This window comes from Typha angustifolia, chromosome 13 (genome assembly GCF_048772165.1).
Source record: "Typha angustifolia cultivar Huaian chromosome 13, ASM4877216v1, whole genome shotgun sequence".
Classification (NCBI taxonomy): domain Eukaryota; kingdom Viridiplantae; phylum Streptophyta; class Magnoliopsida; order Poales; family Typhaceae; genus Typha; species Typha angustifolia.
Genome location: NC_133251.1, coordinates 17,406,330 through 17,430,536, shown reverse-complemented (window position 1 = coordinate 17,430,536; position 24,207 = coordinate 17,406,330). Strand labels below are relative to the sequence as shown.

The window sequence follows — 24,207 nt, the reverse complement described above, 5'->3', positions numbered from 1 at the left end:
AATCTCAGATCGACGGGCGCCCGCACGGGATGTAGCGTCCGCACGGCGCCCGCGTCTCCCTCCTCTCTTCTCTAAACGTAAGGAGAGAAGGCGAGAGAGAAGAGCGGAGCGAGGGAGGCGCGCGAACACGCGCGAGAGGGACGAGAGACTTCCGAGAGAGAGAGAGAGAGAGGGAGAGGGGAGAAAAAAATTAACGAAAAAAAAGGATAGGAGGAGATGGGGTGAGAGAAAGAATCCTAAAGGCAATGGCTCTCGCGCTTTGCTTCGACCTTGATCGTCTCGCATTTGCTGCTCCCGCGCTCGAATTCGCGTAGGTTCGGATCGAGAATTCCCTCCGATCGTCTCAGGTGACTCCTCGATCTTTTCGTCGCGAAGCATTGATCGCGTCGTGTGTCGATATGCGTTGCTTGATTTCTATGTTGATGCCAATTTCGATGATCTGTTTTGGTCGAGACGTCCTGATATAAACCCGTCATCGGACGGTGAATTCCCCGGGTTTAAATTTTTCTTGGCTTTTTAGGTTTTTTCTTATTTCGAATTGGTGGGGAAATGCGAGGCAAGATTGGGTAGGAAGGGGTCTTTTGGTGTCTCCAGTTCTTGATCGCCGTTGTTTGAAAGCGCCTATTCCTTTTCAAGTTCTAAGGCAAAGGTTTGCACAACCGAATTTGTCAGTGTCGTCGTTATCGGTTCCTTTTTTAGGCTCCGTAGAAAGATTTGACATCAGACTTCTGGCCGCAAAATTCAATATGAATAACTGGACTTCAATGAACAAGGAATCTTTTGTAAGAACATAACCGGCATTGTTTATACATAAAAATCAGAGCGTCTTGTTTTGGCGTTCCCACATCAGTTTGTAATTGAGCAATCATTTTATACATTATTGTGCTGGTACGAAATCAACACTATAGGTTTCTGGCGTGAAATCCTTTCTTTTCTTCATTTACTCTATGGATACTTAAACTTAAGTTGCATTAGAGAATCAAGATGCATGTGTCACTGGCATGTGGTATAGTGAAAATTACATATATATACATAGGAAAGTGGAATTATAGGTTTTGTAGTTACAAAGTGACCAACACAGTATTGTGCCTAGAAGGAATATCCTTACTGGGCAATTCTATTAATTATAAAGGACTAATTAGAGTTTCATTGCCTTTACTACTTTACTCTTGGAAGGTCTTCATCAGTAACCAGTTTTCTGTCATGAGGCTTTTATGTAAGCATGACATTCTGCAGTTCCATCACATTGTAATGAGATTCTGACATATCTATAACAGATGGCCTCTTCTCAGACTGCTGATAATTCAGCTCAGTCTAAAACCAGTCGAGGTGGGGAGGGGGACATAAATACTGGGACCACAAGGAACTCTGACAATTCTGACAAACAAGCTAATAACGGCCTCAATGGACAGGTCTGAGATTTTCTTAGATGTAATGATATATATGTTCTCAAATATGGTACCATCTTACTATTTCATACCTGAAAGTTGCATCGATGCATGGCTCTTTTTTTTTCTTTTGATTTAAAGTAACTTATTAATTCTGCCTTAAGTATTATTTTAAAATCTTACTAGTTTGAAAGTTACAAATATTATTTGTCAAATAGAAATCTAGGTTTATGGTGATGTATTAGGATTCAGTTATTTTCAACTACCTTGGTAATTATTTTGATGGTCATGATCTACATTTCCATTTCTACTGTTCCTATTATTAGGTCTATATAAATGTGTATGAATTCATTTATAATTTGCAGTAAATATTTGAGTGGCATCTGAGTTTAACTAGTATTGCTAAACTCTCCATGATTGCAGATTTTTAAGAGTGGGCCGCTATTCATATCATCTAAAGGTATGATTTTTCATAGCGTATAGGTGATGTTCTTTCATGTTCCTGATACACTAATCAAAATCTTTCATTAAAAGTCTGGAAGTTTGAGTGTCTAAGTAATGGTATATTTTAGTTATTCAATGTTCCGAATGATATTTTCTTTATTCTATGTGGGTTTTAATTCAAAATCATTTGTTATCTTATATTTTTGCTATGTGTACTTTTAATTGTGTTAATTTTTAGTGGGGAAAATTTGGAAAGCATAAATCTCACGTAGTAATGCATTCGAGAATGTCACTTTATGCCTCCCCGCCTATATATAAAAATTACAAATCGCTTCTATCCTGGATGATCAATTTAGGGATGGTTCTCTGAACTTCTAATCTATAAGCATTTCTATGGATCATTTGTAAAAATTGTCACATGTCTTACATTTGGATGTTTCACTATAATGTTACCATCAACTTTATTAAACTTATTAATTTTCTAAGTGAGATGCACCAAATAGAGATAAATGGAGAAGGATTCCTATAGCAGTATAGCCAACCACAATTGTTGGAACTGAAAGCTTTTTTGTTGTTGTTGTAATAGTTGTTGGAACTGAAAGCTTTTAACTTGACAATGATACGAATGTTTATCTTATTCCATGATTAGGCAATAAATTCTCCTCTCATGGTGAAGATTTAGGGGGACATCTAAGACAATCAGCCTGATCTTCATTACATTATTCACTAATTCAATGCTTGTAATGTCTGAAGCAATCCATATTTCCACACTTCTTTATGGAATCTATAATTGCAGGAATAGGTTGGACTTCGTGGAAGAAACGATGGTTTATTCTTACGCGAACATCATTGGTCTTTTTCAGAAATGACCCAGTAAGTATCATTGTTTTCTAATTTCCTTATCTTCCGTTAGCATATATTTCTACTGAAATATTATATATGATTACGAAAAGGGGTGGTGGAGAATTGATTGGTCTGTTAGTTGGAACTATTCCAGTCACAATCACATTGATTATGTGCTCTATTTGCCAACTTTGTTCTCTGCACCGCTTTTTACTTGGATAACTTGAAACTAGTCATGCATTTTTAGGTTATACTATTAAATTTCATCTTGGACACTAGAAGACTTGAAATAAGAAAAGACTTGTGTATAGATGCTGAAAAAAGCCATGCGAGAAAGCTAGTAATCTGATTCTATTGTTTATACTACAGTAAAACCTACAAGTTGCCAACTCAATCTCTTGCTGATATGAGTAGAAAGTACCCATTTTTCGTGATAAGAAGTATTCTCTGCTCTTTATTTTGGGAATTCCAGTCTATTTGTTCTTTCTGGACGTTCTTTAGTTGCTTGATCTCTAATCAATCCACCATCTTTTGCTAACAGAATGTTCCTCCTCCAAGAGGGAGTGAAGTGAATCTCACACTTGGCGGTATTGACCTAAACAATTCTGGAAGGTAGGTGTCTACCGATGAAAGACTAGTTCCCACACACAACATTAGGAGATGATAATTTTGTTTAACTTCATTGAAGATAGTCTTAACGTGATGAAAGTTTCTCAGTGTTGTTGTCAAAGCAGATAAGAAACTTCTGACGGTGCTCTTTCCTGATGGTCATGATGGTCGGGCTTTTACTTTAAAGGTTGGTTTTACTTTTTAGATTCTTTGCATTCTCCTCTAATTTTTTTGCCAAAAGTTGCTTCTTCAACATCATTTTCAAACAGGCAGAAACTTTAGAAGATTTGCATGAGTGGAAAGCTGCACTGGAGAATGCTTTGGCACAAGCACCCAGTGCAGCCCTTGCAATGGGTCAAAATGGGATATTCCGGAGTGATGCAACAGATCAAGTTGAAGCTTCAACTGAACAATGTATGCTACTTGGTCATGCTTTATATGACCTTTTTATTTTAATATTCTATGACAGATTGACAGTAATGACATTTTCTTGAACTTTCCTGTTTATAGCATTGCATACTAAAGAAATAGGCGTAACAATTTTTACAGTTTGTTAGAATATTCTTCAGTATTACATGCCTTAGATCAATCCATGTTTCTTATGAAGTCTCCTTTTATCTTCATGAAATGGATAGTAGTACCAAGTACCAACCAGTAATTTTGAGAAGGACCAATTATTTGCAGCTTTCACCAACTTCCCGTCTTCTACTTGCATACGAAGAAAGATAGTAGGGTGTGACTTCCTAGTTTGAAGTTCTCATTGTGCATATTATCAGAAAAATATGATGATCAAATAAATACATGAAAGGATTAGTATACAGGTATAAATTTATGGACAGATGAACACATATGCCATGATGAACACATAAGCCATAATTCGTGTCCTATGATAACTATATATATGCATACACACATAACAGAAAAGGGGAATTGTAGCTACATATGTGGGCAGTCCAAGTCCAAATGTTGTCCATGCAACTATCACTTCGTAGGATACAGTTCACTGCAGGACTCTTAAAGGAACTTTCCCTGATTTAATTACATACAGTCAAGAGGGACATTATACTTTTTGTACCGTATTGACTTTTCATTCTCAGCTAAATGGATGAAAGGAGAAAATCAGTGGCTTTATCATGATAATGCCCTTAAATTTGACCAGATAAAAGAAGGAAGCTTCATTTCTGTGATGCCTAATATCTTTAACTGAGGATTTGGGAAAAGATGATATTAAACCACTTCAACTAAGGAAGCATGTATCCTCAGTTTGTGCCCATGCTGCCGTGATGAATTTGTTTACTACATATATCCTTGTTTGACTACAATCGCATGAGTATTCTAGTCTATTCTTTTTCTGTTGTTACTTCCCGACATGGAGAGGAGAGAAAGTTCCGTCAGTACATGTTTATCCTCTCTGGACTACTTTTTCTTTTCTCTCGCAGAACTTGGTGGTAGAAGGTACTCTTAAGAATATGGTTGAATAACAATTACTATATTGACCACTTGAGGATCTCCCACCTTATTTGGTCAATTACTTAGGATATAATCCTTTTTTTGTCCATGAAGGCGACCTGTTCCTTTTAGCTTTCTAGCTTGAATTAACCAGTTGATACTGTTCCTGTTGCAGGGAAAGGTAAGCCTCCTGTGAAATCCATGGTGGTTGGTAGGCCGGTTTTACTTGCACTTGAGGATATCGATGGGAGTCCGTCTTTCCTGGAGAAAGCCCTCCGGTTCATTGAAGAATATGGTAGAATCTATTTCTTGCCATGCTTAGCTTTTTATTCTGATAAAGCTACTGCTTTGTTCATTCTTTTATGCGTGTATGTTTCCTATAGAATAGGGTTATGGAAGTTTTAATCTTCATTTACTTTAGGATGTAGAAAATTGTTGAGGCCAAAATGACTGCTAAATGCAGTTCTAAATTCTAATAGATAAAGAAGAGAAGTTAGTGCACGATATCGATGTGTTCTTGTGGCCTCATAAATTACAAAATTAGTCAGGTAAGTAGTATTTTTACATGACCAGAGGATTTCTTAATCTTGAATTAAGAAGGCTGGCAAAAAAACAGATTCATGTAGTCATTTGGCAAGCTTTCGATTCTGTATCAATTATTTAGATGCTAATGAATAAATAATAAAGGTATTGTTATAAAACCTTATCCACTATAGTTAATTAGGGGAATCAAATTCTTATCCCCAAAGAGGTACCACATGGCTGATGCACAAACTTATTTAACAGGAATCAAAGTGGAAGGTATCTTGCGTCAGTCAGCTGATGTCGAAGAGGTAGAACGCAGAGTTCGGGATTATGAACAGGGTGAGTTATCCACTTTATCCGCATGATCTTTAATAATGCTTAAGCAGTTGAGCTGGCACAAATATTCGACCCCTGTCAGTGTGATTTTGTATTTCATAATCAGGATAAACCATAATGTTACAAAAAAACTCATTTGGCATTTTGTATGTTTAAACTTTAAGCTTGTATGTTTCCTCTCCCATAATTTTATTCCTTTTTCAGGAAGAGACGAGTTCTCTGCAGAAGAGGATGCACATGTTATTGGTGATTGTATCAAGGTATTGCATGCCATGGAGATGAACATATTACTATATGAGTAATAATCCAAAATATTTACTTCATCTACCTTGGTTTAATTTCAAAGTCATCTTTATTTACAGCATGTTCTTCGAGAGATGCCATCGTCTCCCGTTCCTGCAACATGTTGTACTGCACTGATTGATGCATATCGTAAGTCTGGTACTTTTTCACATTTCAGATGTCAACTGCCTTATAGAGTTATACCATTTTATATGACATGCCATTGTACTTTATATAGCTATTTGGTGAAAAGGAGCATCCATTTGTTTTATCGTGTTGCTTCTCTTTCACTAAATAATTCTGTCTCATTTAGAAAAGGAAAAGTGCAATACATGCTTAATATGCGCAAATGGATTCCTTATTTATAAACACAGTAGAGTTGCAGATATTAAGAGTTTTGCAATTTATACAACTGATATATATCAAAAAAGAATCATGCAACATTAACCACCATTCTTTAAAGCTAAATGCTACTTGCCACAGAAGCAGACTGCAATATGTTGAGTTGCTAACGTGAGATGAATGGATATATCATATATGCATTAGTAGATATCCATTTTTCTATCAAGTTTTAACCATAGCCATGACTACCAAGCTTGTACCAACTATTCAGTTTTAAAAATCTTGGCGTTAACTGATCTTTCAAATACTTCTTCCAGAACTTCTATTTCCTTTTCTTTTTAGTTCTTAAATATGCACTACTGTAATAGTTTTTTTCTTGCATGTTTATTGCAATTTTACATGAAATAAAAGCTGGCTTTCAATCACTTTCTACCAAGATACCGTTACATTTTTGCCTATATTTCTTATTTCAGGCCTTATCATTGTCTGGAATCCTCTAGACATGAGTAAACATGTAATTCAGAAATACTTACAGGCTGTAATTTGCTGCTCAACTTCAATCTGGAGCTTAAGTTGTTAACGATTTTGCATTAGATACCTTACATATATCTCAATGCTGATACATTTAGCCACATGTGCTGTCATCATGAATTGTTTCAGTTCATTCCCTTCAGATTGTTGAGGTCCAGAAGGGTACTGTAGGAACACAATTTTTGCACTGTATCAACTGTTGCACTTAGGGTTAGGCATTGATGGTATTATAGTGAAAATGTGTAACATATGCTGTACATTTGCCTCCACCCTTACTGTTCCATCCCTATAAGATACCAGAACGGAGTGGTTGGAATATTTTATTCTTAATTAGAAGAAGTGATCTAGGATGGGTTTGATATTGAGTACCCTTTGACAGTCCCTTTCCTAAGTTTATGGTTATCATGAGTCCAAGTGTGAAACATGTCTCTATATATAGCATCCACAGAGACTAGGGTATGCCCACTTTAGGCATATCAGACATGGTTTAATTTGCTTTTTATTGAGCACTCTACAGTGATCTCTTAGTTTTAGCAATTTCCTGGTCATTCGATCTATATGCCTTGGTGTGTAATATGAGCAATCCATGGAATGGATTGCTTCTAGTCTAAGAAATACAATTTTGTCAGTGCCTCACCTGCAACACTTCAATGTAAACCATTGAAGAATGTTGGCAAGCATTATACAATATCTACTGAATGAGATTCTGGTTATTTGAGATTTTCCTGAAGATTGATGGAGAAGTCGGGCTTAATTGAAACTTATTAGTTGACAGGGTCATATGCCAACTCCAAATGATTGGCACATAAATGTAAGACTGTTGTCATATTTTTCTTCTTCAAACTTCTCCACTGATGAAATGCTCATTTTGCATTACATGCAACAGATGAGTGAATTATTATACTGTTGAGGCAATTGATGAGTAACTAATTGTACAGACATCACTCATGGAAATTATGTACATGTAGGAACTGAACGTGGAGGCAGAGTTGATGCAATGCGTGCTGCAATATATGAAACTTTCCCTGAGCCAAACAGACGCCTACTGCAAAGGTACCTCCCAGATCATGCATCAATTTGGCATTTTTTTTAATGGGGTGCTGAGGTCATCGATTGTCAAGTCGGTGGGCATGCCTGGCATGGATTGGCAATGCCACATACTTGCATGGTAGTAGTGCCTTACTGAACTGATGCAGGGCAAGTATTTCCATAGACCATACTGCACACTCTCCATGTCGTCCCATATTGACCATTTGCCAACTCTTTGCTGAGGTGCAGATATTTTTTGACATGGAGGTGTGGCACTCATGCCAATTGTGTCGCTCGAGAAGTTGAGATGTAACATGCCGATTTCTAATTGGCACTCCCCGTGCCACTGACACAAAATCCTTGTTTGAGATTTTAGGATTACCTATCTAATGTAGGAATGCTCTAGTCCTAACAATCCAGAGCATTATCATTTTCTTGTTCCTTGTATTCCGTAGTCGATATCTTGGTTGATTCTCTTTTAGCCATTAACTCTGTAAAATTTGCAACTCTACTTTACGTACCAACTTCGTTGCTCTTGTTCCAGGATTCTTCAGATGATGCTAACTGTGGCAGCACACAAATCTGTGAACCGGATGACATTATCAGCTTTAGCAGCTTGTATGGCACCACTACTACTTCGCCCCCTTCTTGCTGGCGACTGTGAATTAGAAGATGATTTCAATATGGGTGGAGATGGCTCCATTCAGCTTCTCCAAGCTGCTGCAGCTGCTAACCATGCTCAAGCTATTGTTATAATTCTCCTAGAGGAACATGAAAAAATATTTGATGTAAGCTTCCATTGAATTTCTTAATTGGATCACAGTTCTAAATTTCTAATGCATTCGAGTTTTACAAACTAACAAGTATTTATCCAGGAGAATCATTTGCAGGAGGGCTCCTTGTCCTCGGAGCTTTATACTGAGTCTGAGGATGGTGATGATGAAGATGATGATTTTACTGATAATGACATCCCAGAAGATGATGGCTATCATGATGCACATAATGGCCTTGAATCAGAGATAGATGATGATACTGAACATTCAACTGGCGAGAGACTTAGTGGAAGTTGCAGTTATGTAGGGAGCGATGTGTCTGATGACAAGGTAATAAATTATAATTGATCTTTTGTTTTGGGATATAAATAGTTATACCTTGTTTCTGACATAGTAGGATTCTGTACTGATTGGATAGCTGAAGTTTTGAGTTTTGACATCCCAAGGGATGCTTGTTGTAGACTGTAATATCATGGCCCTTTTGTAGCTTACATACCTAATTCCTTTATGGTACTTGTCAATCTTTCTTTCCAGGCATCATCCCCTCTCTTATTTACTAAAACAACTTTGCGTTCCACGAATATGAAAAATGACAAAAAGATCATCTTTAATACTATTATCATGCTCAAAATGCTTAACTAGCCAAACAATAAGATAATTCCCCCTGGAAGTAACTTTCAGCTTTAATGTGAAGGAACTCTGCTTTTCTCATTTTAAAGTGCTTCTGAGAAGTTGCAGACTTGTTCAGTTGCTTTATTGTTCATAAGATGCAGAGTTGTCCTTTCAAGATTCAAGGTAAGATGATTTGGATCTTGAATACTAAAACTCACCACTAAGCAGACATCTCTGCCAGTCAAGTGCTCAAAATTTCATGGTTGTGATAAGATATTCAAAGCAGCATGGAGATATAGGTTTCTATCTCTCTTTTATGATTTTATCAACTGTTTGATCATTTCAATCTATAACTAATATTCACTGTACTCACTACGAGCATTGCTCGGTTGAAAAGTTGTATGCTTATGTTGAAATTGAATTTGTAGACTAGAAACCTAGGGTTTCCACGGGGTGTCTGATACTCATTTCTATTTCTACTGTTTTGGTACTCATCAGATCTAGTTTACTATGCAGGATGTTGGATACCACAATGATGCAAATGTTACATCTCATAAAGATCATGAGGTTGTTCACCATTCTCAAATACCTGAAAAAACAGCGCAAACTCTTTCTTTGGAAAAGTACAATGATCAAAATCCATCCTCAACATCTCAGACTCCAGTTCCTAAGGATGTTTTTCCACATGAAGATATTTTGCAGTATGAAAACCGAAATTTCTTAGCTGCAATTCAAGAGTCCAATGAATTAAGTGGGGAAGTCACTGCTTCTGCAAGTGAAATGCTCAAATCAGCTAATCATACTTTACCCTCCAAAAATCCAAAGTTCACTAATAAATCAAATGAGCCAGTGCATGGTAGCAAAAGACCAACTATATGGGGCCGTACCTCTGTAAGTCTTGCTATATCAACCTATGGCTCTGAGCTATCATCAAAGTTTCTTCTATTGTCTTATATTTGCATTTGATTTCTAGGCAAGAAAGAACCTTTCAATGGAGTCAATTGACTACTCTAGTGAGGATGAGTAAGTGATAAATTTATTATATGTTCTTTGTTTCTCAGACTAAACCGTGCTTTTCATTTTTTATACCTTCTCTTTCTAGCTAGTTTGACTTACATAGTTTTCATCATCACTTTGTTGTAAGGACATCAATTAGCTATTTAATAAAGTGTACCTGCAAGATATGTTATTGCTGCATGGCACCATATTGTTAAGTTCTCATTCGTAAACATACAATATTGTGATCATGCACCTACTGTTTCTCTATTCATATCAGGTGCGTTAGTGCTAATGTTTGGACATCTGGATGCATTTTGTCTTTGCAGGTTGACTCCACGCATATAATTGCATCCTTGATGAAATTGATATCCAATTATTAAGTAAATATAGTTTGACCCTAAGCAGCATTTGAGTGGATCACAGAAATAGTTGCATCTCGAATATGGGAGAGACAACACCTCTTACAATCATTACATGGATAATTTTTATGAGTTAACTTGAGCACATTTTAAATTTTTAATGTAACATGTCTAAGTTAAAGTGGGTCATAGTATCATATATCACTAACACTGCTGAAGGTGCAAATTGGCAATGATAACTGTGCACTTGTGAGTCTTGTGAGCATTTCATGTTGGATGGAGTGATGGACTACAAAGACTCATATATTTGCACATGGAGATGGTTGTACTCATGAACATACAACTATACTAGGGAATGATGTGAATTATTTCTACTAAAGGAGACTGATGTTGCTGACTTGCTTCTGGCTGTAAGAGGGTTTTTCTTATTCTATCCTTGTCCCTTGATGATCTATCTTCTCACTGCTTTTTAATCTCTTTATATAGATTTGACTACCTCATTTAACTCCTAATTTGACTTCTTCATAATTATGCAAAGCAGTTTCTTTTTGTTATTCTGACCCCAATTAGTTCTGCTCCAACATGATGAGATAAATAAAGAAATAGAAAAAATCATTTTTTTCCGTAAGAAAGTGGTTTTGTACTCTTGTTTATGAACTTGTAGTAACCTCCTTTAGGAACTAGTATTTCCTTTTCACTACTAAATTCGACTTTATGAACTTGTAGACTTGTAGTAACCTCCTTTTGAAAATTAAGTGTAAGCTAGTTTGGTATTGTTTTGAACTGTTATTACTATGTTAGATCTTACTTTGTTGTAACAAGTTATGGAAAAAAGGCACGTTTTATAAATTGAAACCTAAGTTAGATGTGCTTCTATTTCTAATCAAGACTTGTAAATGCGAGTTCAACCTTATGAAGATGTCTTGCTTTATCATCATTTCTAAGCAACACAAACTAAAAAGAAATCAAGCAACTTAGTGTGAACCTTCTTTCCTCCCTTCTATTTTATCATACAGATTATCTAGCTTCTTTAAGAGACAAAACAGAGAAAAGGGAAAGCATGATGAAAATGACAGTTGTTTGGTCAGAGAACTTCAGGGAAAATGTATATCTCTAGTTACCTTGCATGACTGATGGAGCGTACACTTTGAAATCATTGAATTTGGAGGGGAAACATATTTATGTTGTTGGTGTGATGGTTAACGTTTGCCCATGCACCTTAATAGTGCAGGTTCAAGTTATGGAAACTGCATGTCTAGGAAAATTGTAAGGCTCCATATGTCAGACCCTCTCCAGGGTCTAGACCCTCCAGACCCTACATTGGTTAGAGCCATGTGGATTAGGACACCCTTAGAGGACACCCTTAGTGGGAAAAGGCTGTTGTAGATTTTATTTTTCCTCCATACATTCCACAAGGGTGAGAGCTTCAGGGAGATAGCTGAAGAACTTTTAGGGATCTAGTATGGTAGTGATATTTACAGAGAAGATTATTATTTACAGAGAAAGTTTTTGAAAATTAAAAGTCCATAACAACACCCTTATAAAAGATATTGAAATAGAGGATGCTAAGGAGAAAAGGTAAGGTATAGTTGTCAACTAGCGTAACATGATGTCTGGTTGCTCTGTCACGTGTCAATCACAACTTTTCTCTGTAAATATCATTCCCGATTGACTACTATTTGTCCTATAGACTATAGAGAACCTTAAATCTTAGAAAAGACTTCGAATACTAATTTTTGCAGTCAGTTAGCTTTAGATAATATATATTTATTTCATTAGGCGCACATGAAATTGCAGGAGTAGTCATGCAAGTTGAGGGTCTCATGAGGGAGAAAACCAAAAAAGTCTTGAAGATTGGAACTTAACGGTTAAAAAGCATTCTGTAGCAGTCCAAAATAGACTGGACTTAAAACTGTACATTAATCAGTTGCAGTAAATTGAGGGACCACATTCATACTACCTGAAAAGTGACAACAAATGGAAGCTGACAGGCCATTGTTTCATGTGATCATATATGATAATATGATATATCATTACAGCAATTCAACTTGAATGTTATATTTTGAAAAGTATCATTTGTTCAATTATGCTAATCTTCCCATCGAACCAGGATTGCCATTCAGAGGCTTGAAAGCACTAAATGTGACCTCCAGGATAAAATTGCAAAGGAGGTATGCTTTACTCTTTATTGTCTCAAAGTTTGTAATGTTATTATGTTCAATAAATTTGCCATTTACCTGGAATTGATCCACATTTTTTTAGGTAAAAGGAAACGGAATCCTGCAAGTAAGTTTAGAAAGACGGAAAGAAACACTACATGAGCGTCGTTTAGCACTTGAGAAGGATGTAAGAATTAATTATGATGCCACTTTCATCACATATTAGAAAAAAAATATTTTTGCCTTGTTTTATTTTAGAATTCCAAAGCAGTAGTTCTAATTTTCTACAGAGAATGCAGCACATGTTTATAATTTCTCTTCCTAAGTATGTGATTTGGAATCTGGGAAATTAAATTCATATGCATTTGTATTGTTCATACTTCATAATACAGTATCATCTTTTTATGTTTATTATCTTATGTTATGTTGCTTAACAGTCAAGTGACGAACAACGCAGTATATTGTTTTGTCAGTTAAGTGATGTATTTCTTCATCAATGAAGTAAACGAAGGAACTGCTGCTTGTACAACTGATAAACATATTAAATCCAAAGACTACTAAACCTTGCAACCTCTTGTTAAGGAAATGGAAAAATAACTTAGTTTTCTTTTGTTCATTGAGAAAATTTGATCTCCTCTCATTAAGATTGCTTAAGGTGTTTCGATACAATTCATGGTTAATTAATCTGCAAATAATAGATTCCAGAAAGAGTACAATATTTTTCAAATGAGGTTCATGCATTCAGATCTGGCATCTTTAGATCTCCTATCATAATTTTAGTTCTTAACCTTTTTTAGGTCCAACAAAATACCGAAGCATCATACTCGCATAAATGCAAATGGAATATGGTGCAATTTAAATGCTTGATGCTAGTTCAGTCATCAACAATTATTCTAGCTTACTGCAAGTGATAGACCCTCTAACTTGCTTGAGAAGATGCTTAACACTAAATAACAGGCAAAGAGGGTAAGATGTTGATATGTGAACCTCTTAAGCTATCTGAATTGCTCCGTGATGATTACATTTTTTGGATCTTATGCCAAAAAAATTTACAATCAAACTAATCCAACATTTTATAAAACTTATTGCCATCAATGATAATTATTCGGTTAATTTTTGGGTGGTGTAACTTAAATAATTCAACATCATACCTGCAAAAGATTTCTCGTAATCATGGATTCAACAGTATAAAGTTAAATCTTTTTTGGCAACAGGTGGAAAAATTGCGAGAGCAGTTACAGAAGGAGAGAGATTTGAGGGCTTCATTGGAATCTGGACTAATGAACATGAAACGAGGGCAGATATCTTGTGCATCTGCAATAGATAGCAAGGTTAGTTTCATTAAGTGGTGGGATTCTTAAAGTTAAATGGTTCGACTTAACCTCATATTTTTAATTTGCTGTTGTGATAGACTAGGGCAGATCTCCAGGAAGTTGCTCTTGCTGAAGCAGATATCATTAATCTAAAGCAAAAGGTTTCTGATCTTCGTGGACAACTTAACAATCAACTGCAACGAAGTTATGCTTCATTATGTGAATCGTGCAATAAACATCTCTTTGTTAGGGATAAATCAGCGGAGTAAGAAACTTTCCTGTTTATGTATTTTTCGTAATTCCAGAGTTGTCTGCACCTGCTTAAATGGCAATTGTATTATCTTTCTATATAGTGATACTTTTTAACATTGATTTAGGAGAAATACGTCCTGCAGATAAATACTTGCTAGATAACTGATAGATCTTGATTTTGGTCTCAAATTTGCCTCTTTCTACTGGTGACCGACAACATTTTGTAGTTCTATTTGTAAATAATATTTTCAGAAGCCATTGATATATTACATTATGGCTCGACTCTTCCAGATATGTATCTTCCTAATCTGACATCATTTATGCTGTTAGATCTAAACTTTTCAGGAGGAAGTTTGATCAATATATGCGACTACATAATGCTAAGTGCGGGCACATTATTAACTTTTAAGTCCTTTCTTGGGCAAAGGTTTCTCGTTAAATAGGCTGTAAACTTGTGAACAATTTAGTTGACACAGAAATATTTAGGCAAACAACTTAACTCGTTGATTACATTCATGTGAAAAGCTCTGTATTCCTTAGACACTGATATTTGGGAAATCACCGTGGTCTTCATTTTCAGATTGTGAAAATGCTTCTATCTGATCTATGTGTACTTTGCCACATGTTAAAATGCAATTTTAGAGTAATTCACAAGAAAACAAAATTAAAAGAAATGGTCAAACTGTTGGTGATCCTTTAATAGTGGTAGACAACAGCCAGCATATCTTCACAGGAAGACAATAGATATCCTGAATGGGACATGTCAATATATAGATACTGCAATTTAATTATTGGCATATTGGTTCATGCTGAATCTGGTATTAATCTTGGATGGTACATCACTTGACACAGGAAAAATCTGAAGGGAGATGTGAACAGTACTATTGTAAATCAAAGGGAGAAGATACCAAAATGTGACGTAAGATCTTCATGTCTCCTATTTTGTGATGATAAGCAATACTTTTACCTCTTTTAGTTGTTCTATATCCAATTCATTAGAGTGATATGCTTTACCAGTAGATGTATATATACTATATTCATAATTCATCTATGTATAGATACTCGCTTGTAATATCTTTTCCTCCATGATATGCTATAATCACTAAACTACAGTCTACCAAGCTAATACTACTAGCACCACAAAAATGACTGATAACTGTATTTCTTAAAGTCAAGTGATCAGCTTATCATTCTCCGCATTGGTACCTTCTCCAAGGCCCAACTCAGAGACCCCCTGGGATGCTATTGCAAAGTCAGTTATTTTGAACTCAGGTTTTGTATTGTATGACAATGGCATATGGCATCATCGTGCTACCATCTAGTAATCTCCGGGTCATATGCTTGTGCAAAGTGCAAGTATTCATTCTCTCCTTTTCAAAATGAGGATTTCTTATGCAAATGTTGCTCTTTTGTGATCAAAAGTTCCTACATAATAGCAGGATGAAAAATCATCATTTGGATGAACTTGAGTACCCAAGCGATATGCAGAAGTCATTATTGTGTACTTAAATTTAAAGCATGGTATGCCAAAGTAAATGCAAGGTCATCACTATGTTTCCTCTACAAGCAATAGAAAAATCTGTTTTTGTAGAACCTTGAACAGAAACATCAATCAAATTTCAGTAGCTGTACTGCATAAAAGTTGCACTATGGCTTTGATCTGGATATGGTATGTATAGATTCTCTAAGCATTGTATTAATCCACTTATCAGCTGTACTGCATTGTCATATATCATAATAATGATAGTATCTTTTACACATTTATGTTCGTACCCTTAAGTATACACATCTGACATGATTGATGTCTTCCTTCATAGGACATCTTAAAGTCTGATAAATTTTCATTTTAGGAGGATGTTTTGGCTGGAGCACGTGAGAGTGAGGAAATGCAAAAGCAAAGTTTACCTTCACCAAGTGCTGAGCCTTTTGATGATAAAAAAAACGAATCAGCAAGTCAAGATGATACTTCATCATCAGATATCAGTTGCTCTTCTCCTACTGAGGAGTTACATAATATTGGGACCACTGCCCAATCCAAGAAGATTTGTCCTGTGAATGAGGTCGTAATTCTTGATGGAAAGGCTCTTTGTAATTTATATTTCCTCTTTGAAATTGTTGGAAATCAAGACTGACTAGCTATTGCTTGTTCTTATGTAAAGAAGAATGCCAACTCCGAGGTTGACCTTGAGAGCTCAAGGACCCAAGCCCAGCATCCACCATCTTCTGCAAGTAGGAGATCTCGCTACAAGCAGCAGCTAGGTACTGCAGATCAAAGCAGCACAATTATTTCTGGATCCAGAAGTACTCCATTTACTGAGGAACCAACAACAATTGCCTGCAACAACATTCCATACAAGTCCAGAAATGTGGTAGGCCAATCTACTGTGAAACATTTGTATCTTGTTATTTGTTGCAGAGATGAGATTTCATTATATCACTGGGTTTGCATACTTATTAGTCTTTGTATGCAGAATGCGATTGCAGCAGTATCTGAGAATGCGAAAAGTCAGATGGAAGATTCAGCATCTTCAGCAGATGGGCAGCATTCTGAAAAGCAGCAGACCAATTCTACAAATTTACGTAGTAAATCTCTCAGTATCGATAGCATTCCCCCTAGTGAACAGCAAACAACAGCTAGACAACATGTAGCTTCAAAGAGGATCTTTTCAAAGGGTGAGGTTGTGAAGAAGGAAACCCAAGATTTGCCATCTTTACCAAGTAAGCAGCAACCCTCTCAGAAGCACCAGTCAAGTACCACCAATGTTAACAGTTCAAAATCTCAAGGATCGAGTAGTGTTCTTTCTGCCGAAGAGCCAACAACAGTTGGTCGAGGTGCAAGTACAAAGAAGATATCTTCTAAGGCCGAGGTAATTTATACGTAGTATTTTAAATAAATTGTGAATTTTATTTTCGTGATTTGTTTGAGCCTGTTTTCATGCAATTCAGAAATGTGTGCATCTTATTTGAGATAAACCCAATTCTTAGGGTTGCTTGGTTGGTGAAATCAACCTTCACTGAATGTTCTGCTTCCCCTTCAGGAGGCAGGTTCTTCATCATCATTTGCTCTGGCCAAGCTCACAAACCGACTTAACTTCTTGAAAGAAAGACGGGCTCAGCTTGTGAATGAGCTACAAAACCTAGACACAACTCGAACATTAGGTCCACCAGGTCCTCCTCCAAGGACAAACTCTAGATGACCTGGTATTTGCTCAAAGAGGAAATATATTCACTTTCAAACTATGCAATTGAAAAGAATGTCGCTGTGACGTTGTAATGTGTGGTGATATTGTGAAAACAGGAAATTGTTCAGTGAGTTTAGGTCAGAAGTTTAGCCAAGGTCTTTAATGTAGCATCGTCATGTTTGTGTTTATAGCTGAATTCACCTCTGCTTCTAGTAAGTCTCAGATTGACCCAGTGCAAATTTGAAGGACGAACGGATGCTAGACATCTGCGGTAGTGTAAATTGACATTTGGCCTCAAGTTTTTGTCACCTATGTTGCTGGATAAATATGAAGTCAAATCATTAAACCTGATACTTTAACTTATCTCATAACTTTTCCATGACTAATCTTAGTCAAAATATGTTATAATTTGAAAAGAATAAAGCTCTGCAAAGCAGGGTTGTGAAGATGAAAATTATAATCAAAGTTGCATTGCCCTATTCCATTGTCCATGCACCCTCCAACAATGTTGATGACATAATATCTGAAGTGCCAATTTACATGCTGTTGATGCATCCATTGTAAACGGTTGCATTAGTTTCATGTACCTACGACCTACGTCCATCTATCCTAGCTAACAACTGATGGAATGTGAATAGGAATGTTTTATTTTATTTTATTTTTTAAAAACTTCTGTCTTTTGATCAGAAGTACTTTAAATATAAGTGCGTACAAATAAGTGTTACTTTTAGAATTCAGATCATTCACAACATATATATTTTACATGCGCAAGCAACAGTTTATTGCTTAGGACATCCTAACTAGGGGTATTACAACTTCTCTCAAAAATAGTGTTTCACGAAAAAAAGGTGGGACTAACTTTTTACGAGTTTTTCAATTTTATTACATATTTAACTTTCTAGTTTTTAATACTGGATTCTAATGTGAATATATTGTATAAGTTGTGTGCGCTTTAAGATAATAAAATGTGTATAAATATATGTATTCAGTTTGATATGCTAAATCAAAAAATTAAATGTAATTAAATTGCAAAACTCCATTTTATCTCTATATTTATCCCTGCTCTTTGACCAATGAGAGAGAAGCTGGGTTTTAGGATTTAGATACAATCTCCACTAATCTCTTGATTATATGGGGCCTCTTTCTCTCAGTTGGATCAAGTTGAATACTGATAGATTTTTGAATAAAGCAAAGGGCGGATGGGTTGAGCTTCTCCGCTTAGGTCATTGCAGGTTTCTTAATCGATTGGAAACTTCGTTACCTCTTTTTTCTTGGCGGGAGAGGAGTATTCTTGCAACAAGAGTAATGTTGAAGCTTTGTCAAAAAAGGGTGTTGTGGAACGAGAGCTTGGGATCACTAATAATCGACTTTGGAGAGAAGAGAGGGAGAACTAATTATAAAAGAAGTGGCGTGTGATTGAGTGTTGTCTAATTTATTATTATTAATAAATTAAAATAATTTGAGTGTATGGAGTGAGAGGAGAGAGAAACAAGAATTATAATATCACTATAAGTGGTATACTAATATGGTCTATAATGACAAGTGAACAGATGCTAGGACAATAAAACCTACAAGAGCATGAGGTATGGGCCTTTTACCATGCTTAATAGCACAATAAAACCTCTACCTCCAGCTATAAAGAGGATCAACTCTTCATCATTATTAGATCATTATTACAACATACTTAGGGCACATCATCTAAGCTTCACGAGTAAAATTTCCAGTGGAAGCTGAGATAGTCTTGGAACATTCATAGATCATAGCCGTGTCGTTGTCTGCAAATTTCTGAAGTAGTGAAGGAATGGGAGGCATGCTCACATCTACAACTTTTTCAAGTTGTTGAACAACATACGCCATAGTTGGCCTGCTGACTTCTTGGTCCTGAATGCACCAACATGCAATTCTGCAAGCCCTGTCAATCTCCTCCATGTTGGCCTTGCCCTCCAATCTCTCATCCAGCAAGCAAATAACTTCGCCTTCATGCAGCTTAGTTGCAGCCAAGGCAGGGAAGTAAGGACACAGTCTATCTTCAGATACTTCTCTGTTCCTTTTGCCTGATATTATCTCAAGTAGCAGCATTCCAAAGCTATAGACATCAGATTTCGGAGTGATAGCGGTGCCCGCAATCCATTCTGGTGCGAGATAGCCGAGAGTTCCTCTCAGAGTGGTCAGTGCGCGGCTAAATTCGTGACCGATGAGCTTCGCCATGCCAAAGTCTGCAACCTTAGGACACAGTTCGTCATCAAGGAGTATGTTCTCAGGCTTTATATCACAGTGTATGATGCACTCTCTACATTTCTCGTGGAGATAAGCCAGCCCTCTTGCAATGCCTACAACAATTTTGTACCTTTGGCTCCAATCCAAGATTTGTGAGCTACTTCTGAACAAGTATGAATCCAAGGAACCCCTTGGCATGTAATCATAAACCAGCAGCCTTCTATCACCTTCAGCGCAGAATCCTCGTAATCGGACCAGATTGACATGCTGAATCAACCCAAGAGTCGCCACTTCTGTTCTGAATTGTTTTTCTCCTTGCCTGGAACCTTCAAGTTTCTTCACTGCTATGGGAGTGGAATCTGGAAGAATTCCCTTGAACACTGTCCCAAAACCTCCACTTCCAAGTTTGTCTGAGAAGTCCTTGGTGACCCTCTTTATAAGTTTGTAATCAAACGATAGTAATGCGCCATGAACTATGTCCAGCCTTCCTGCATCTCGCCTCTTGTAGAATTTCCACATCAAAACAGCGCCGCCGATAGTGATGATAAGAGCAAGGCTTGCCACTGAAGCAATGACTGCAAGTTCTTCCCTCTTTTTGGTTCCTTTCGGCTTCGTCAACTCCGAAGCAGCGAGGCGAAGGTAAAGATCCGCGATCTCTCCTTGATTTTCTGGTTCTTCGGACAGCACTTTCAAGTTCAGAAGATCACCCTTCCAGATCAAACACCTACTAGTGTCATAAGAGTAAGCAGCACAAGAACAATTGTTCAAGCATGTAAACTCACATTCTTCTTTACTGCTAGCCGTTGCACGCTCAGGATTCCGAGGCAGCTGCTGCACATTGGATAGCTTTGTGAATCCATCTTTCCAACCACACTCCAAGGATGTATGTCTGACACAACCTGAGCTAGTATCACCCAAGTTCCACCTGTACACGGATGGCGGCTCGAAGCCTTGCAAGCATCGGCATGAGGGAGAGCTTGTGTTGCTGCAACTACCGAAGGACCCACATATTGCATACACATCACATGGATCTCTTGGAAGAGAGCAGTACAATATCCAGTCTTTTGCATTAGTATCCCATCGCCGTCGCTTCATTTGCCCGGTGAAGTCCACCATGAAGTTGGAGATGTCAGAGGGGTCGCGGACTGCGTAGCTGAAGTAATTCACATTGATATTTGCTACATAGTTGAAGTTGAAGAAGTAGTTTGATCTCATCTCTGGCACATTGCTAAATATTTCTCCATCCCAAACTCCAGTAGTCCAATACTGGTGAGTCCTGTTGGCCAGTAAGTAGAACTGGCTGATGCCACCGGGATCAATCTCAACAGAGAACAACCCAGGTGATGGATCCTCTGAATTCTTCCACGAAGTAAGGAACCGGTTCTTCCCGGTGAATCTGTCGTAGCCGAGATCTGCTCCAGGAAGCCAAGTGTTTGTTGGGTGATCAAAGCTTTGCCAGATGACATTACTAGAGCTCAAACTATTATGCTTCAGGACAAGGTTGCCATCGTCAAGGAGTACAGCGATTGTGGAGTTGGAACTAGTAGCGGTTGAATTAGATGACCAGATTAGATTACCTGGGTGTGTGAGGATGACAAGATTGCTGCCATCTTCGGAAAGCTTGAGCTCTGAGGATGAGTGATTGGAGACAGGCCGCTCTCTGTTTGCTACCCAGACTACAGTTTGCTTTGAGACCTTTTTGTACCAGATGCCTACGTAGTACTTGTTAGATTTACCAGGGGAGAAGAAACCCAACTCAAATTTGCCACCTTGGGATATGATGGTTTGTTCTCCCGAGAGAGATTGGCCATGGCTGAGCCTATCAACTGCAACAGAGTGGTGGAGATTGGAGGAGAAAGCAAAGAAGAGAAGCACAAGGTAGTGGTAGTGGATCAAAGGAGTACTGCTTCTGGTATCCATTTTTGAAGAAAAAAGAATTCTTGGTGCTAACTTTTATAGGGGCATCAACCCTCAGCAACAGGAAACTGTACTACCTGAGAAGACTCAGTCCGTGACTTAACTATCCCAACTACTCGGAGAGAGACAGAGCGAGAGAGAGAGAGAGAGAGAGAGAGAGAGAGAGAGGAGAGAGAGAGAGAGAGAGAGGAGATTAATGCGGTTTAAAATTCTCTAATATTTTAGGCAAATATTTTAATATTTTACTAAAATTTATAATCTTAATCTAACAGCTATTCTGACCGGTTTTCATACCCAATATCGGTTCCAAAATTACATTAGGTAAAAAAGAAAAAACATATTAGCCAAAAGAATATATTCATATGTTTAACTTTGGGTTACACGTTTATTTCTTTCGTTAAGATTTTTCTCTCTTAAATATAATCGTAATAGATATGATTATCAATAATATCATTAAATACTAAGCAATTTAAATTTAATTCTTTAGAAATAAATTTTAATCGAAATATGATTCTGTTATTAAATTTTAGTTTAAATCAATCTTAAATTAATAAGAGATATATATAAATAATTAAAAAATAATTGAAGAGATAAAATTTGATTAAACTTTCATCAATTTAATTATAAAAAGACATCAATACCCTTATTCTAACATATATACATTACTCTCGGGTAAGAATATATATCTTTTACTTAATAAATTATTAAAAAAATAATATGCAAGATAATATATTTTAAAAATAAATAATTATATATTAAATAAGTAATATCTTTAATTTTTTATATTTCTATTATATCCTTGAGAATTTTAACATGAGATGTTCAAACTGATTGATAAATAATTACCTATGGCGTGTAAAAAACGCTTAATATTTTAATGTAGCTAGTTGGTCATTAATTGTCATGTCAATGTAAGAGAGTAGCATCACAACCACGAGCATGTAAATGTTGGATGCGGATAGTTTCTTTTGACCGCAGACTAGCATCATAACCACAGACATGAAAATGTTGAATGCGGATAGTTTCTTTTGACCACAGATTAGTTTAAATCAATCTTAAATTAATAAGAGATATATATAAATAATTAAAAAATAATTGAAGAGATAAAATTTGATTAAACTTTCATCAATTTAATTATAAAAAGACATCAATACCCTTATTCTAACATATATACATTACTCTCGGGTAAGAATATATATCTTTTACTTAATAAATTATTAAAAAAATAATATGCAAGATAATATATTTTAAAAATAAATAATTATATATTAAATAAGTAATATCTTTAATTTTTTATATTTCTATTATATCCTTGAGAATTTTAATATCAGATGTTCAAACTGATTGATAAATAATTACCTATGGCATGTAAAAAACGCTTAATATTTTAATGTAGCTAGTTGGTCATTAATTGTCATGTCAATGTAAGAGAGTAGCATCACAACCACGGGCATGTAAATGTTGGATGCGGATAGTTTCTTTTGACCGCAGACTAGCATCACAACCACAGACATGAAAATGTTGAATGCGGATAGTTTCTTTTGACCACAGATTAGTTTAAATCAATCTTAAATTAATAAGAGATATATATAAATAATTAAAAAATAATTGAAGAGATAAAATTTGATTAAACTTTCATCAATTTAATTATAAAAAGACATCAATACCCTTATTCTAACATATATACATTACTCTCGGGTAAGAATATATATCTTTTACTTAATAAATTATTAAAAAAATAATATGCAAGATAATATATTTTAAAAATAAATAATTATATATTAAATAAGTAATATCTTTAATTTTTTATATTTCTATTATATCCTTGAAAATTTTAATATCAGATGTTCAAACTGATTGATAAATAATTACCTATGGCGTGTAAAAAGCGCTTAATATTTTAATGTAGCTAGTTGGTCATTAATTGTCATGTCAATGTAAGAGAGTAGCATCACAACCACGGGCATGTAAATGTTGGATGCGGATAGTTTCTTTTGATCGCAGACTAGCATCATAACCACAGACATGTAAATGTTGAATGCGGATAGTTTCTTTTGACCACAGACTAGCATAAGATATTTTTGACCAGAATACTTTCTTTTTGGATTTGTACCACTTTGCCGCTCAAAAGTTTCTCTTAAAATATATATTTATATATTATTAACTCTACTTGCACTTATAGTTTATTTAAAAGTGTAAGGAGATAATAGAGGAAAATTGATTTTAGTATGTTTCAAAGGGGTAAAAGTATTTAACCCTATTTAAATTAGCTGTGTGCGTTGTAGGCCAACATCTTTTAGATACAAATACATTTATATGTCAATAAGCTATAGCCAATATACTAAGATGCATAATTTAGACTTTTAAACATGTATATTTTTGAACTATTATTTTGAACTAAACGTCGATAAGGCATCGCTAGTCATGCTGCAAAGCTTGTTTAAGATTAGAGTCGATCATACAACTTTCGAAATGTCAATGCAGGAAGCAAATAGATTTTGAAAAGTGCCAGGGAGGAGCAGGCTTGTGCTTGAATCCGACTCAATAGAGATGGTGCAAATTCTCCAAAGGGGATTTCACCGCCTCCATGCATTCGAAACATTGTATTTGAATGTTTTTTCACTTTGGATTTCTTCTTGGATGTAA

The 24,207-nt window shown here is 36.1% G+C and overlaps 2 protein-coding genes across 8 annotated transcripts; one reads left to right on the top strand and one right to left on the bottom strand.

Annotated features, from left to right (window-relative positions):
- Positions 1–17,643, top strand: LOC140773741 (rho GTPase-activating protein 7-like). 7 transcript variants are annotated; one of them, XM_073116453.1, is made up of 26 exons: positions 1–347; positions 521–649; positions 1,278–1,412; positions 1,812–1,848; positions 2,629–2,705; positions 3,217–3,287; positions 3,393–3,471; positions 3,554–3,698; positions 4,909–5,028; positions 5,520–5,597; positions 5,799–5,854; positions 5,957–6,035; positions 7,718–7,802; positions 8,323–8,566; positions 8,654–8,881; positions 9,680–10,054; positions 10,137–10,186; positions 12,632–12,692; positions 12,784–12,867; positions 13,895–14,011; positions 14,092–14,258; positions 15,098–15,164; positions 16,096–16,305; positions 16,405–16,614; positions 16,717–17,112; positions 17,284–17,643. In XM_073116453.1, exons 3-26 carry the CDS (start codon positions 1,278–1,280, stop codon positions 17,440–17,442), a joined length of 3,330 nt encoding a protein of 1,109 aa, XP_072972554.1. In that variant the 5' UTR covers positions 1–347; positions 521–649; the 3' UTR covers positions 17,443–17,643. The 7 variants fall into 7 exon arrangements, with proteins under 7 accessions (XP_072972554.1, XP_072972557.1, XP_072972555.1 ...); XM_073116456.1 differs by lacking the exon at positions 521–649 and having other exon boundaries at positions 8,669–8,881; XM_073116454.1 differs by lacking the exon at positions 521–649 and having other exon boundaries at positions 16,408–16,614.
- A 1,277-nt stretch (positions 17,644–18,920) lies between these two features.
- On the bottom strand, positions 18,921–21,579 carry LOC140774744 (G-type lectin S-receptor-like serine/threonine-protein kinase At2g19130). Its single transcript, XM_073117839.1, has one exon. It carries the CDS (start codon positions 21,562–21,564, stop codon positions 19,126–19,128), a length of 2,439 nt encoding a protein of 812 aa, XP_072973940.1. The 5' UTR covers positions 21,565–21,579; the 3' UTR covers positions 18,921–19,125.
- Between the last annotated feature and the right edge of the window lie 2,628 nt (positions 21,580–24,207).

Coding starts and splice junctions, on each gene's coding strand:
- LOC140773741 (XM_073116453.1), top strand. CDS start 1,278: ATGGCCTCTTCTCAGACTGCTGATAATTCAGCTCAGTCTAAAACCAGT. Junction 3,472..3,553: donor GTCGGGCTTTTACTTTAAAG/GTTGGTTTTACT, acceptor ATTTTCAAACAG/GCAGAAACTTTAGAAGATTT. Junction 6,036..7,717: donor TGATGCATATCGTAAGTCTG/GTACTTTTTCAC, acceptor ATGTACATGTAG/GAACTGAACGTGGAGGCAGA.
- LOC140774744 (XM_073117839.1), bottom strand. CDS start 21,564: ATGGATACCAGAAGCAGTACTCCTTTGATCCACTACCACTACCTTGTG.